At 35.4% G+C, this 15,884-nt stretch overlaps 1 protein-coding gene across 1 annotated transcript; it reads right to left on the bottom strand.

Annotated features, from left to right (window-relative positions):
- Positions 1-154: 154 nt before the first annotated feature.
- On the bottom strand, positions 155-15,698 carry LOC111497164 (vacuolar protein sorting-associated protein 54, chloroplastic-like). Its single transcript, XM_023147854.1, has 19 exons — positions 14,532-15,698; positions 13,496-13,558; positions 10,972-11,051; positions 9,911-10,025; positions 9,559-9,645; positions 8,801-8,957; positions 8,217-8,302; positions 7,215-7,468; positions 6,339-6,510; positions 6,174-6,257; positions 5,651-6,063; positions 5,191-5,344; positions 4,709-4,790; positions 3,475-3,554; positions 2,492-2,653; positions 2,135-2,202; positions 1,358-1,438; positions 980-1,243; positions 155-473 (listed from the first exon to the last, which is right to left on the bottom strand). The coding sequence occupies exons 1-18, from the start codon at positions 15,339-15,341 to the stop codon at positions 1,108-1,110; spliced, it is 3,084 nt and encodes a 1,027-aa protein (XP_023003622.1). The 5' UTR covers positions 15,342-15,698; the 3' UTR covers positions 155-473; positions 980-1,107.
- Positions 15,699-15,884: the final 186 nt, after the last annotated feature.

The raw sequence follows: 15,884 nt of genomic DNA, 5'->3' as shown, positions 1-15,884 counted from the left end.
ACAAGCTAAAATTTTAAAACATCGGCCCCGAAGGTAGAGAGTCCGAAAGACATACTAGATGTTCAGAAATTATATGCATAACAGGAGAAGGGGTGCAAGTGCAAATGGAAAAACTGAAATAAATTTTTTTTTGCATCCTATAAGAGATGCCATAGCCAGCGGTAAGCAAAATTATTTATAGGCAATAATGACAAATTTAGCTCTACAAGGTACAAACATGCGAAACTGTACGAAAGGCCATTGGAATTGAAGGGGGAAAAGAAAAGAAAGCAAGGAACTAAAATCTATTCGAGTAAACAAATTGATCTGTTCTTTCTCTAAACATAACTACAATTAGGGCAGCAAAAAGCGTTGGCCTAGCCAATACAACATATAATATGTTATGTGTTTCAGCAAACAGGGCAAGGCCCAACTTCGTTGAAATATCTGAATCCCAAACTGTACTTCACGCCTGTCCATGAGAATCGCAAAACCTGGAAGCTTCCCGATGGTTAGTACACAACACAAATCATTCGGAAGATATTGCATAAAAGGTGAAGTTCAATGATACAGTACAATTTCATTTGATAAATAAAGTTCACGTTGTGCTGATTTGGGATCCAGAGTATAAAGTGGAAAACGTACGCAAAAATGAAAACGTTCACTACATTACTATGAAAATCTAATTGACATGCCTAATGTCTTAAGCACTATACGTCAGATTAGAAAAGGGGAAACAAAAGACAAGACAGAACTTTATGCAGTTCAAATTAGTTGTAGGAATCATACATAGGTTGCTATGTAGTATCCAGGAGAGCAACATATGAATTGAGTTTTGGAGGCCAACGCAGCTCCTCATATAGTACGAGCAATGAAAACAAAAGTAGTGCTCATAAATTTTATGGGTATGTGACTTCGATTTTATTTCATAAGTGGTTAAACCTTTACCTCCTAAGATCCATCAAAAAATTAGTCGGGACAAGGATTTTTTACATCATACCTTGATTTTTAGGTGTACAAGGGAGATGACATAGGTTGAAAATTGACTTCTGATATCCTGTTATTTACTCCTCAAATATGACCCCCTTCATCAAAAAAGCAAACAATGGCAAATACACATTCACATCATTATCCAGCTTCAGATCCAAGTCTCTGGTCCAAGAATTCATCAAGTTGCCCCCAGTTTGGGATGTCAGGTTTACTCGAATCATCACAAGGCAAAGATCTTATGCAGCCAAGAATGTGCTTAACATCCCGAAGCAACCTGGTATGCAATAGAAAAAGGGTGTCAGAACAAGGAGCATATTGTAATAATGTTTCAGTGATAAGTTAAACAGGTGATGATGTCCTCCGTTCCAGAAGGACAAAGGGGCATTACCTGTCTTTTGCTTGAGGGGTGCTTATATCTAACCGTGAAAATGCCTCAGAAATTTGTAAATGGAAGATTTTGACCACTTGCCTGAAGATCGCACCAAAGGAACTAATTAACTTCTAAGTAGTAGAACGGGAAACATGTTTTATTTACATTCGGCTATAAATTTAGCGGTAATCTATTTTTTTCTTTCCAAACAAACAAACAAACAAACAAAAAAAAAAAAAAAAAAAAAAAAAAAAAAAAAAAAAAAAAAAAAAAAAAAAAAAGCAAGGAAAAGGAAAAGGAAAAAGCCCAATTAAAAGATCCGAGTTTGCTTAATATATCTACAACAGGAACCAACATATGTATCTCGTAATTGGTCTGCTTCAGAACTCATAAACTAAAAGAAACCATTATGTGCATCTCCGGTGGTAATCTCGTTCACGGAGAAACTTTGGAGAGTTTTTAACTTGTTCTCCTTGCATGAAAAATATATTTACTGTGAAATGTTTTATCTATGAAACAAAATTAGACATACAACATGTTTGATAATAATAATTATTTTTTTTTTAAATTGTACTTGTTTTCTCCCAAATTCCTAAAAGAAACAAGTTTTTTAAAACTATTTTAAAGTTCTCAAAACTTAGCTCGACTTTTGAAAACACTATATGAAACTAAAGTTTAGTTTTCAAAAATCAAAGCTAAAATCAAATGGTTATGAAAGAGGGCGAAAAGTTTTCAACATACCAAGAGAAGGTCTGGATAAAACTTTAGCAGTGCATTCATTATAGTACAACTTACCTAAATATTGCCTTAACATCAGCCTCATGTAAGGTTCGAGATAAAACACGCTGAAGGTATCCAACTTCCTGGATAGCAATGATTTCAACCCAAGTCAATTGGAAATGTGTATAGAAACAAGGCAAAAAATAGTACAATTAAAAGCAAAGAGCATTCAATCAAACTTGTGAAATAACTTGTGCTGTTATGCACCAACTACATTCGTACATGCAAAGTGCAAAAAAGGACTTGGATATTGAAGAGAGAACGAATCCCTTAATTGACATGGTACACAAGATAGGCATCTAAAGTAACTAGAGAAACAGGCTATTGTCAAACTAAGATATACTGGTTTGATTAATGAATTCATGTAGCTACCTTGGTAAGGGATCGAGCAAACTGACTGGGCTGAGTGTCAGCATCCTCGAGTCTATTCCAACTTTCAACAATTTGCGGCAGGCCACGTAGATGTACTAATAACCTTTCCCTCATTATCTGGACCAGCTTAGTATGAATTTCATCTCGGTGAACTTTGTAATCCTAAATTATTAAATAATTCAATAAATGGTGCAAATAAATAGCAGACAGTTCTTGTAAACTTAGCTTTTATTAAAGAAATGACGTTAATACAAAATCTTGTAAGAGAAAGCTGTCAGAAAATTCAAGGGTAATAATACAGGGGCTAGAACAGGAATCTAAAAGTAGTACCAGAATAATTCAAAATTTATATAGTGAACATATGCATACACACATACACATATAAGTTTAACAGAAAATTTGGTCTTGAAATTTAAAATTTTGTCTCTATGGCTATAAAAGTTAGAACTTTGTTCTCATGGTTTAATAAAACCTTTCATAAATAGTCTCGGAGGATTTTAGCAATAAGGACCAAATTTGCAATCTAACCAATTTTTATTTATTATTATTATTTTTTTTATTATTATCCAAACACTAACAATTAGGAAAAAAAAAAAAAAAAAAGAAGCTATTATGCAACTTCGAACAACAATATAAAAATAAATTAGATTGATCTTAGAAAATAACCAATTTACCGATCATCCAAGATAGCTAATAAATATATAATTTTTTCCTTAAAACGTGTCCCAGACTCTTCACTTTGTCTCACCCCATGCACCCAAAAAGATTGAATACTTGCACAGTTTTCGCTCCCTTTAGTAAGTAGCTGCTCAATCAAAATTCGATGTCAATTACATATGAATCTTTTGGGGTTGGTTACAGTGTTATCAAGTCCCCCCCCCCATCTTCGGGAAAAAAGAAGACATGTTACAATATGTTACCAGTAAGCACACATGGCTAATCAGCATAATCAATATACAACAAGTATGGGAAAAGAAATATACTTGAGCCACTCGATCAATCTCTGAGAGCAATAATGTCTTTCGTGTCTCAGGTACCTTGAGAAAAAGGATTCTTCTCATTTCTAGGTCAAGTCATGAAAAGAAGGAAAACACGTCAAACTACTTCAAAATATTGAGCACTATAATAGTTCCCAATCCCATATTCACTATAAAAGAATATAAACTCCAGTGGTAAATACATTATAAATAGAAAAGATTATATTTTGAAACACAATGTTTTCGCAAAGCATTTTGCAGCTTCTATGTACCATTTAATCTTCTCGGGAATATTTAAATTCTCTATCATGCTTAATGTTTAAATTCAGTGAACGCACAACAAAAGGTATAGGCCAGGTGGCTACATCCAACATGCTTCTGAAGGTTCCAAACAAGCATGATCTAGGGTCAACATTTCCTCTTTCTTTATGTTTCTTATCCAAAAATAATTGTCAACATTTTCAATCATTATACTTCTAAAAATTCTATTCTCGGAATTGTAAATAAAATATAATGAACAATAATGTTCTATGAGAAACATAAATATTGGATTAAATATTAAGAAAGCTAATCATAAGTAGCCTTATTTGTTGAAATATAATGAAAATACGAAGGTTTCCTTGGTGCTCTCCACAAAGATAATACAAAAAAATAGAACTCTCTAGATCGACATCTTTCCAAAGATGTACTCTCTTTATTAGGAGCAGTTAGACTCAAAATGCATTTTCCCGGTGCTTTGGGACTGATATCCCAGATGGTGTTCAAGTTTTGTTGTTGATTCTTTGGAATGCTTGGTACGTACTGTTTAATGGGAGATGTAGTTTGAAAGAACCACATGTTTAACAGAGAAAGAGAAGGGTTTGTAGAATGAACCTATGACAGTTCTCTATCTTCATCTCTAAATGGTTTACGAAAATTTGTGTAGTTCTCTTTCTTTTTGATAAAACCAATTAGATCAGATCCTTGTGTTTTTCTTGAGAGAATTTACGTCCTCCCTTATTTGCATACATCTTCCTGATTTCTTCAAAATTCCAATACAAGCCTTTTTTTTCCTTAAGAGAACAAAATAGAATCGTCAAATGATTCCAAGAAAGGAAGAAAATTTATTTTTAGTTTTAGTAGGCGACGGAAACATAGAGGGTTAAGCAAAACATGATTTCCTAGACAAAAAGTTGATCGGGCTAAGAATAGCAATAATAGGGAATTAAAGTTGAAGCCTTCAAACTTTGTTACAACGTACCAGGAATAATGGCGAAGGTGAAACTGATAACTTGACTGGCAAGAGCCAAGTGTTTGGATGTGATGGACTTCAAACCAGACACCTGGAACAGCATACAAATTAAGTTTTTAGGAGGAAGAGCGACCAACCTACCATTTGAAAATCAGAGTTTCCATGGTAAGCATGATTGACCAAGCGCTATGCACAAAAGATTTATAATATTCAAAGAACTACACATCAAGTTAAAAAAAAAAAAAACCACATTATTTTCAATAAGTTTTTTTTTAACAAGATACAAACTTATGTTTGAAATGAAAGAGGGTCCTACGAGAGAGAAAAAATAAAATAAAAACAAGCAATGGTTTAACCGTCAACACTCAAGGATATCGCCATGTAAGTCTCCAAGGATTCAGATAATTTCATATTTACAAGTAAACTAGTAGCTAAAGCAACAAATATAGAAGCATTATGTTAACAACATATATTGTGTCTAAACAAAGAACCTGCATAGCACCAGCTCCAAGAACAAGTTGACAAGTCCTTGTATTGAAAAACTTGAGAATTTCCACAACACGATGAACGATTTCAGAAGATAGTGCTGGCAAAGAATCATTCATGTCAACGTACTCAGACAACATCTTGAGCAAGATCAACCCACTGGGAAAATTAAAGAAGACAAATTTTATTTGAGACACCCAGCAAGAAAGTATATTTCATGAAGCTAATCAAAATTAATAAACAATGTTGTACATCAGTTCCATCGTACCAAGGAAGGAAACAAATTGGGTTCAATGTGACAATGTGATGTCACAAGAAATAAAAGAGCTCCAAATAAAGACAGAACACCAAATAGATTAAGTCAGGATCAACGACTAGGCATCAACTAGTTGATTTAAGAATGATTGTGGAGGAAGAAAAGGTTCGATATCTAGTCCAGAAAAGGTATAAAAGAAAGAAACTGACCAGTTAACCATGTGATAACCAACGCCTTTGTATTGCAAAGTCAGAGAACTTGATTTTCCACGTTCCTTCACATGTGTATTGATATTTTGTGTGGCTGGAATTGCAACATCAGCTTTACTATTTTCAATTGTATCTGCAGGAGTAGGCTTCACATGTTCAGTATTCCTCCCAGAAATGTCACTTGAATCAACCTGTTCAGAGTGCTGTTGAGCATTGACACCACCTATAATGCGTGCATCTTCATTATTTGTAGCTACATCACTGTAGCTTTGCTCCATATTACCCTGAGCATCATCAAGTTTTGCAGAAAGCAGCTCATGAAAACATAGTGATTCAGCTATGGTTTGAAATTCATCGGGAACATCCACTTCAACCCATGTTTCAACATCAAGCACTGCTTTTATTTTTGTCATCTACAATGTCATAAATTAATGAACCATGAATAATATTTAAGTAGGACAATAACACAAAATAAATAAATCAATAAATAAATCAATAAATAAAAGGAAAATAAAAAACTTACACGAAATTCATGCTGAAAATCAACGAAAGCTTTGGCCTGGGACTGCAAAGTTCCACGAATGCTATATCCCAACCTTCCACCAATCTGTTTAAGTTAGAAGAATATTGGAATCATGAATATTCTGATTAGCTATGGATTCATATTCCTGATAATTTTTCCGAGTACCTTTTCAGTGGCCGTTATAAAATCTTGTGTAATGTTGTATATGCTTAAAAACTCCTGCAACCTCAGCTTTGGGTGAACTAGAATGCGAACACCAAGAAGTTTAGCCCATCTTCCATGAGCAGCATCACAAGCTGCAAAGACAGCTTCCGTATTTTCTCGCAGTACATCAGCCCTGTTTACAATAAAATTGCTTCAATAGTAAATCAAATGTATCAAATAAAAAATTCAGCAAGTCAGCAGCAAACTTTTTATCAGAAAAAAAAAATCAATAAATTTCTGAGAAGTCCATTAAGAATGTGCTTCATAGCATCATACCCAAATCAGTTAGATTATGTTTCCTTACAGAAAGGGCAATTGCAAAAGAATAGATTTGAATTACTGGTCTAAATATTAGAAGCAGAGCTAAGATTATCTTTCACGTAGGCATCTTCCTAGCTGATTATCTTTAACATAGGCATCTTCCTTGCTGTCCCAGCTCACGACAAGAATTGGTCTGGTGCAGCGTTAAGGCAGTAAGACTGTCCTAATTTTTAATTTTACTCTTTCCAAGCTTTCCTGAACATTATAATTGTGGTATTCTGGTCACTTTTGAGGAAGGTTGATCTCCTAGACTAAAACCTCTATTTGTAAGTCTAACTGAGCACACTTTATGCAAGGGCTAAATATTACTACTTAATCAACAAAATATAACAGTGATAGGGAGAGAATAGATGCATCCATCTGTATACCAAATACGGTAATTTGTATGGGGTGATTTACTCAATTGCACCCGCTTAGTTCTACTCAACTAAATTAGCACAGAACACCCCCCCCATAAACACACACATCACAAGAAGGGAATTACCAATATATCATAAATAGGAAAAAACACTTAACCTGAAATTTCTAGACATGTTTGAAGGATTTGCCGCATCATTTGCTTTTCCCTGTAAGGAAGTAACCTTGGCAGCACCCTGAGGTACATGAGGAAGAGGCAAACCACCTTGGTTATCACTATCTTGAGCTGTACCAGAAGCTGCAGCACCTGTAGCAATTGCAGCAGCAACTGAATCCGCAGCATAATGGCCATCAAGGTTGCACATAATCCATTCGATAGACTTTTTCACTTCTGCAGCACGCACCAAATGTACCTGCATTCACTAAATGAAAAGAGATCATAATGCATCCAGTAAAATTCTAGCATGGTGAAAAGCTTAGGGGGTGTTTGGGATGTTATGTGAAGTTATGAAGTATAAAGGTGTTTGGTCGGTAGGGTTAAACAATCTATGTTTGGGGTGCTGAATTTTTTAATTATGTTTGGGGTACAAAGTTGCTTAGTCTAGGTTTATCAAGTCTGTGTTTGATATGGAAAGTTATTTAACATGGAGTGACGAAGACAGTGTTTATGCTGGTTGTTATTTTTTTCTACATTTTTTTTGTTGTACTACAAAACTAGAACCATATTGTTATTTTTTTTTTGTTGTACTTCAAAATTTTCTCGGTGGTGTATCAAGCTTTAGCTTTTTTTTTATTTTTTTAATTATTATTTTCTAATTATCCTCTAACTTTGATTATTATTTATTGGAAGGCTTTTTGTAAGTAATTTCTTGGGCGGGGGAACCCTCATCCCCCGACCCTTAGGTTGTTCTGCTTGCCCTTTTGGGTTATAAAGTCTCTGTTGTTTCTTATATAAAAAAGAAAAACAAAAAACAATTCTATCCCAAGTCCAATTCTCAACAAATTAAAACAGAATCAATCACAAACTGAGACCTTTTTTAAACTTAAGAAGCACTGACATCAATATAATAATCTAATGTCTTAACTAGATAATCAATTAGAAGCAATTAAGGACAAATAAAGTGTATCATATAGAGAGTACATTTAAGCAAGTAAAATTACCTGTACAATCTTGAAAATGGCATTTAAAAGTTGAACAAAACCTTCAGATGACAGGCCCCTCAGCTTGCTTGCGAGTGATGCTCCACCTAAATAGCAACTTAATTGTAATATCATTCACATAAAAGAGAACAACAGGGAAATAAAGCAGCATTAAAGAAACTTAAAAATTGCAGACTGGATGACACAAATTCGTCATGAAAAAATATATCTTTACAAGAAACATATATTTATATGCGAGTGCGCACACACATATACACATACATACATATACATAAAGAAATTTAGAAGAATATTTTATAATGAAATAGGAAATATATCTGACAGAGGCTAAAGGTCACAACATTTGTCATGATAAATCAAAGACTAACTATAGCCTATCAACTTATTGGGGATACGACTTCATTCAGGCTGTTGATTTCAGTTTGACTTTTTCCATTTAACCATGTGAAATTCATCCTCTTCAATCAAATTACTTCATATCATGTACAAATACAGATGACGTTATTTTGTTTTATATTAAAAAAGACTAATCAAACATTAGTGTTGTCCACACAAATGAATATACAGATTCAGCAACATCTCACCATCTGTATCCTTCGTTCTCTCTCCCGGTGCAAAATCTGAGTCTAGAGGTCTGACTAGAAGAACGGGAAGTAATTCTGCCACTGCATTCTTAATAGCAGTTTTCATATCAACTGTAACTGCATCACGATATAACCTCAACACAGAGGGAAGCTTGGCCTGGAGAGTAATATATATGCCATTATTTGGTTCAGAACTGGAAAGTAATATACTTACATAGAAACAAACTTTTCAATAATATTTGAAAAGCTAAAAGAAAGGGTAACAAGAACAAGCGTCAAAACCAATAGTCAAATAACTCTAATGTCCATAATCAAGTCATATCAAGAATCCTATCTAGAGTACATATCAACAGCTTTAAACTGACCATAAGACAGATAAATCAGAACACATGGGGTGGGGGAGAGAGAATTGTTCCAGTGAAATTGTGGGTGATCAGTTACTGTCTTAATTATTATTATTATTGAATAGGAAACAGTTCCATTGATGCTATGAAGTGTACAAGAGGGGAAAATCCCCATCCAAATGAAATTTTATGTTGTTTCCTTCGTTCCAAGAAGTCCAAAATAAAGTCCTGTTGATATTGAGTCAAAGCAGTTACTGCCTCAATTGTATAATTAGCAAGATAAAATGATATGGTAGTTGATAGTTACGGTTATGGCTTTTCATGCGCAAATGAAGGATCAAACATCCAATCAGAGAGGAAGGATCAAAAAGCTATATTTCAACCAAAAAATGTAGTAGGGTAATGAGAACTCACGGTCCTAAGCAATCCAATGATAATAGGAAGAAGACGATCACGAAAGTTGGAGGTTTCTTCCTCATCCAAGATACATGTTAACTTGACCTGCAACAGTTTGAATTCCACATGTTACATGCAAGAAAGTCATAAAACTAGCCCTCAACTAATGACAATAAAAGAAATAAGAAGTAGAAATAATTAAGATATAGAAAAATAATATTCTTTACAAAGTAAGAATATATTGCAATAGTTAATCTAATACAGAGAAAAATTATAAGCAATCCTTCAGTTCAGCTAAATAGCAAAAGATAAACCAGAAAACCAGAAAAACAAATATTTTCAAGGTATTATGTACTATTATTTTACTTACTTCATCCTTTCCATTCATTAAATTTGAAATGCTTGCTTTTGTTTCAGATATAATTACGAGATCAACATCTCCAGCATCATGAATTGAGGCACGCATAAATTCTGCTGAAAGAATGCTACACCACAAAACAAATATATTAATAGCTTCTCGAGGGAATTGAAAAAATATTATAATAAACTTGTATCTTACCTCCATAGCCACTCATTTTCAAAGTTACACAAACAATAAGATGCAAAATAAGACAGAAGCACGTCTTCATGTCATATATAAAAATAATCACACAATATGCTTTTTCTGTAAACATTTACAAGTTTTTACATATTTAACCTGGCATTGTCTTATCACGTCACTGAGTGAATTTTTCTCGTTTTTATCATAGGCAACTATCACAGCAAGATAACCAGGGTCACAGTTCTAAACTTATATGAATATACCAGACTATTGAGTCTGCCAGGAACCATACAGCTCAAAGATTTTTTGGGGTAGACTTTAATCACCTTGGTCTGGCCCAGTGGTTAATTGTCTCATAGAATTAATGGAGGTACGCATCAACTAAGACACTCAGTTAAAAATAATAAGAATCAATTGTGATAAATTTCAAGATTTAGCTTAAAGAAAATGGACCTTTAAGAAACAAAAGTATTAATTGTTCAACTAGTGAATCAAAATTATAGGAAGACTCTATTCACCTTTTAAACCTGATGATGAATTTCCTAGAAACTCAATATAATTATATAGTTTTTTTTTTCCATCGATAAAATAGAAAAAAAAAAAAAGAAAAAAAAAAGAAGAAATGAAATGGACAGCCATTTCTATACCAACATGGAATTTAACAGTTCCCCTCATGATTAAGGTCGTTTGGAATGGGCATGGCACTATATTGAATATTTTGATGGTTAATGCATGCAGTATATAGCATGGTTCAGAATGGAAAGCTGTTAAATGTAATGATAGATGAGATTCCCCAACGTGCACTAAAGAAGTAACTGGATGTTTCTAAACGCCTAATACTTCTTTCTTAAGTGTTTCTCATTTGTACAAAAATAAATTGCAAATATTACCTGGTTATGGATTCGAGTGATGCTGCCACATGATCACGGAGGTGGCGAAAGCAATGTAGACCGGCAAGTTCATCACCCTCCTAAAGCACAAACACATAAGAAACTGAACTAATAAATATTTACTTTCAAACCAACGAAGAAAATTTTGGGTGATCTGATTCTGAACCAGCATAATATCGTTCCTTCCAACTAAAAAGACTGAGGATTCTATGTTGAATTAACCGGACTAAATACATCCCCTATCATCATAAATAAGAAAATGAATTCGGTGCTTGAGAGTTTGACTAGAAGAATTGAGAAATGACGTAACCTATTTGGAATCTTCCACTTTCCCAAACTTCTCATTATTTCAACATTTTAGGAAGCAATTTAAGCCCTCTCTAACCCGTCAATTTAAAACTTTCAGCTTCTCCACAAACACATAGCCCAACCGACTACATTGAATTCCACCAAGACTCAACTTTTGCAAAGAACTGCAGATGATCAAACCAAAGACTTTCAAACCTGAAAGGGGAAGAGCCTCCTTTATTGTTACCCGAAGATAAAAGAAGAGGAAAATAATATGAAGTGGTTTTGAATAATCAAGCCTAACTCCACGTCTCTGAAGTGATCAAGCCAACCATGTGGGACTATAGATCTGTTCATACGCATGCTTGAGAGGGCATCCTTAAAAGAATACCATGTGAAGTTATCGCGTTTCATGGACAAATAAAAAATCCTCAGTAAGAGTATTAAATTGTCACATGCTTATGGTAATATAACACCCTCTTAAATTTTCAACGATTCATCTGACAATATGAAAATCTCCTCCTATACACCAGTGATTCATACATAGGCCATAAAGGTCATAGTGCTCTTGTCAAACCATATCTCTAGCCTTCAGCGCGGAAGGACTGACCATACATGTCGATCATCCAACCCCTAAAACTATCAAAGCAAGCAATCTTAATGGAGATAGAGCAATAGCCCAAAACCAAATCCAATACCGTAATGTTTATGAGGTTCCACATAATAAGAATCCCTCCCAAAGTTTCCACATTCTCTAAGAGAGACCAGCCAATATGTCCCAAGCTCCAGAGACTTAATAATCTTCTTATCTAACTCCTCTAATTTGGTTTCGATTAGCCGATAACTATCTTAAAAAATACAAACATGAGCCAAAAAAGAGATCACCTACTGAATAATTTGATTTCAGAAGGAAGAAAGCCACATTAGTTACTTTTCACCTTTATTGCAACCTCCAAGAAATCAATGAGGCAAGAATTTCAGTCAAAATAATCCAAGAAACCTCCAAAGGCACCCACAGCTTTAAATGTTTCCACGCTCTAGAGGTGCAAGGGATGTTTCTCAATTTAACCCAGCTCCCATAAGAAGAGACAACACTAATTCGACCATGAATGAGAGGATTCCAAAGATCCATCTTAGTTGTAATAGGCCCCAAAAGGACCTATCCTTTGCAACAAGAAAAGAGCACACTCCATAGCAAGGCATTTAAAGAGGCTTTGTCAAGTTGACATGGGTTGATAATGAAGAAGAATTTAGTCTATGCTTGGAGTGTTTCAAGAACCTTACCCCAGACATTGTGATAGTGTAATCCCTATGGTTTCTTCTCAATTCAAATGCCTTAACATCTTTTCTGCCTACTTTTGTTGTGAACTACAAGCATCCCACACATTCAATCTTTGATTTTTCCACGTTTTTTTTTTTTACCATTTTTTAGAGCCTTTTTGAGACGTATCAGGAGCCTTTTTCCTAGCAATGGAGAAATCACGTGGTTTGTCTTCTTTTTCATTTAAAAAGTCAGGAAAAAGCGTTTTGGAAGCTGTCCAACCTTTGAAGTCTTCAAAATGGATGACAATGTTTCTCTTGCCCCTTGAACTCTAAACTTTGGTTAACTAGACAAAGTTGTCACTTTTGTTCGTCATCTTTTGCAGCCAAATGAAGCCTCTATTGCACTCCATTTCCTAAATAACTTCTGTGAACAATGAGTAGAGAGCAAGTCTTCCAATGCATAAACTACCTAGAAAACAATGATTTCTTCAACGGTAACTTCGAAGGAATGTTTAATGTGTCCTTCCACAATCGTTATTTTTTTTTTGTCAAAAGAAACCAAAAAATGTATTCTCGATCTTCACTGCCTTCTTTTCCATTTTTATTGTTCCCGTTTATGAGAAAGTTGATTACGAATATGATTGCCCATCTATGGTAGATTGGAGTGGTGACGGGGGGACAAGGTTTTGCTTAGAGAGAGAGAATACTTCATCTCCCTAAAAGAAGCCAATCTACCCAGATTCTTGTATATATACCTCCATTTTTATTAAATTGTATATTTCTTACTTCAAAAGCTAATAAATAATTTAAACAAAAAACATTAAAAAAATTAACTGAATGTATAAATAGGGGAAGTATAGAACATATCAACACTTTATTGTCAACATCCTAGACTAAGAATGAAACTTGTATAGGACAGACAAACATTATAGTTAAAAGTAAAAACTATCTAATTCATTGGATGAGAAAATACCAGAAGATGTAATAAATCATCGGTCACATCCAAGGCTCCAGCACAATCTGCCGATGCTACAAGCTGCACGAACAAAAGTATAAATCAATTGGTACTAGCTTCGACCATCAATACCAGATAAGAGTCCTATGGCTGATACCATACCTTTATGAAAAGTAAAGAGAAGTTATGTGGTATATGTTTTCTCTTTCGCTATCACAAGTTTTGTTGAAGGTTTATTAAATAAAAAAATCAACATTGGTCTTCCAGAAAGAAAAACTTAAGTTTCATCAAGACTCCATCCGCCCAATACTTCAGGAAAGACTCCTATTTCTATTTAATCAAACCTCCCACAAAATACCTCTAATGGCATTGACCATAAAATTTTGGCTTTCTTTGAGAAGTTATGACAACAGTAGAACCCAGAATAAGGTGTATGGTCTCTCTCAGGGGTAATACAACCTGATTCCATGCCAAAAGGGAACTAAAGGAAAAGGTTATCTGTCCATTCTTAATTTCTTTCACACACAACACACTAACTAGGAGAAAGACGAGCAAGAATTCTTCAGTTGAATTTTATCCAGCATGCTAAGACATCTTGACAGAAGAACCATACAAGATTTATTTTCTTAGGATAGCGATGTATCTGGATTTCCTCGTTGATCTCAAGTCTGTGTCTAAAAACTATTGCGCAAGTCCTGAATACATTAGCTTCCCGCATCATTCTAGAAGTATTGGCAAATTTTCATTGTTTTTTAATTACTAACAGCTTCAAGATTAAACATGGTCATAGGATTGTGCAATAGAAGATCCAATTATAAGGTTTCAAGCCTTCGGACAACAGTTGCTATTTGCTATGACCAAATGCATCGACCACAACAAGTACACGAGTAAAAGACTTGCGAATAAAAGGCACTTCCCAGAAAGCACAAAAAAACCATAGCAAGTAAATTGAACCATAAGTATGATGAAATGGACTGATTAAGCAACCATTTCAGAGCTAAAATGGACTGATTGAAGTACCAAATTAAGAGCTAAAGTGGACTGATTAAAGTACCAATTTAAGAGCTGAAATGGCCTGATTAACATATAAAATAAGCTTCAATTTCTGCTGAAGAGCCAACAAATTGTTCCTGGTCGCATTCTGCTCCTGAATTTGCCTGGCAGAGTCCACTAAATCAACATCCAAGAGCCGTATGGTCTCCTTTAATTGCCGTAGCCGGCTACATCCCTCCACAATCTTCACATTTAAGTCTTGTAGCTGCCCCTGAGCCTCGAAGAAAGAATTGGAACGCAGTGAAATTTCCTTGACCAAATGCAACTCCACGACATCTAAATAATGCGAAAGCTTCTCTTGCAGCACTAAATTCTGCGATACATTCAAGAAGGGGCACGCTGCACGGAATGTCGCCCCGTCCTCCAATGCGAAATCTTCCTTAAAGTAAAGCGCCGGAACCTCTCTCAAACATGCCACAAGGGCTTCCCCCTGGCCCCCAATGCTATCCAAGCCACCGTTCTCTTTGCTGGAATGGTTTCGTATGTCCTCGAATCGGTTATAAGAATCGGAGATCAAGGCCGTGTAGTTGTTAAAATCGAATCGAGTAACTTCGGATGAGGCTGTGGAGGATGTGAGGGGAATAAACTCAGGTGGGGTGACGGTGGACGAAGAGGACCACCAGCCAACCCAGGACGCATCGGACTTGCCAGCGTGAGGGTTGTTGAGAATTGAAGACAAGCTCTGGCTGCTGGCATCGGGGTTGGATTTAGGCGAGGAGGATGAAGTAGTTCGACCAAGAGTCGTTTCTCTACTGAGAAGGCTGGAATATTCGGTCGGGGACCTTCCCGATTGGGAAGGCTGGGAGTCCATGCTCAAAGTCTTAGAATCATGAACTAATGGCGGGTTCCAAAGATGGCATTCAGTAGATGAATTCCAATCGCGAGAGAGATCGAGATGATGAAGTGCTTCGGATGGATCTCAATCACCAGATGGAAAAGGAATGATGAAGAAAACAGAGGTTGTGGACGCCGCTGGATGAAGGAAAGAGAGAGAAAATAAGAGTTGGCAATGCAAGTCCGGTGCCGCGGTAGATCTCGTTCAAGAATTCCGTGCGCGCCTCGCCTCTCGCCTCTCGCCTCTATGAAGTGGAATCCACCTCCACCTCCGCCTCCGCCGATTCCACACCGTTGATTGCACAATTACACATTATTATTTAATTGATTGTTATTTTCTTTACTCTTTTCCAATATAACAATTTTCCAATTGCCCAACCCAACAACTACGCAAACCAGATTGTTACTCTAATGTCCTGAAATTAATAGTTCAATTGATGAATGAATTTCGTTCAATATTATTTTATTTTTATATTTATTTATCATTTTCTCAAGTGAGTGTCACATGGAGCGGTAAAGG

The sequence above is a fragment of the Cucurbita maxima genome, unplaced genomic scaffold, assembly GCF_002738345.1.
Source record: "Cucurbita maxima cultivar Rimu unplaced genomic scaffold, Cmax_1.0 Cma_Scf00023, whole genome shotgun sequence".
NCBI classification, from domain to species: domain Eukaryota; kingdom Viridiplantae; phylum Streptophyta; class Magnoliopsida; order Cucurbitales; family Cucurbitaceae; genus Cucurbita; species Cucurbita maxima.
Note: the sequence above shows the minus strand (reverse complement) of the source record. Positions and strands in the feature narration are given on the sequence as shown.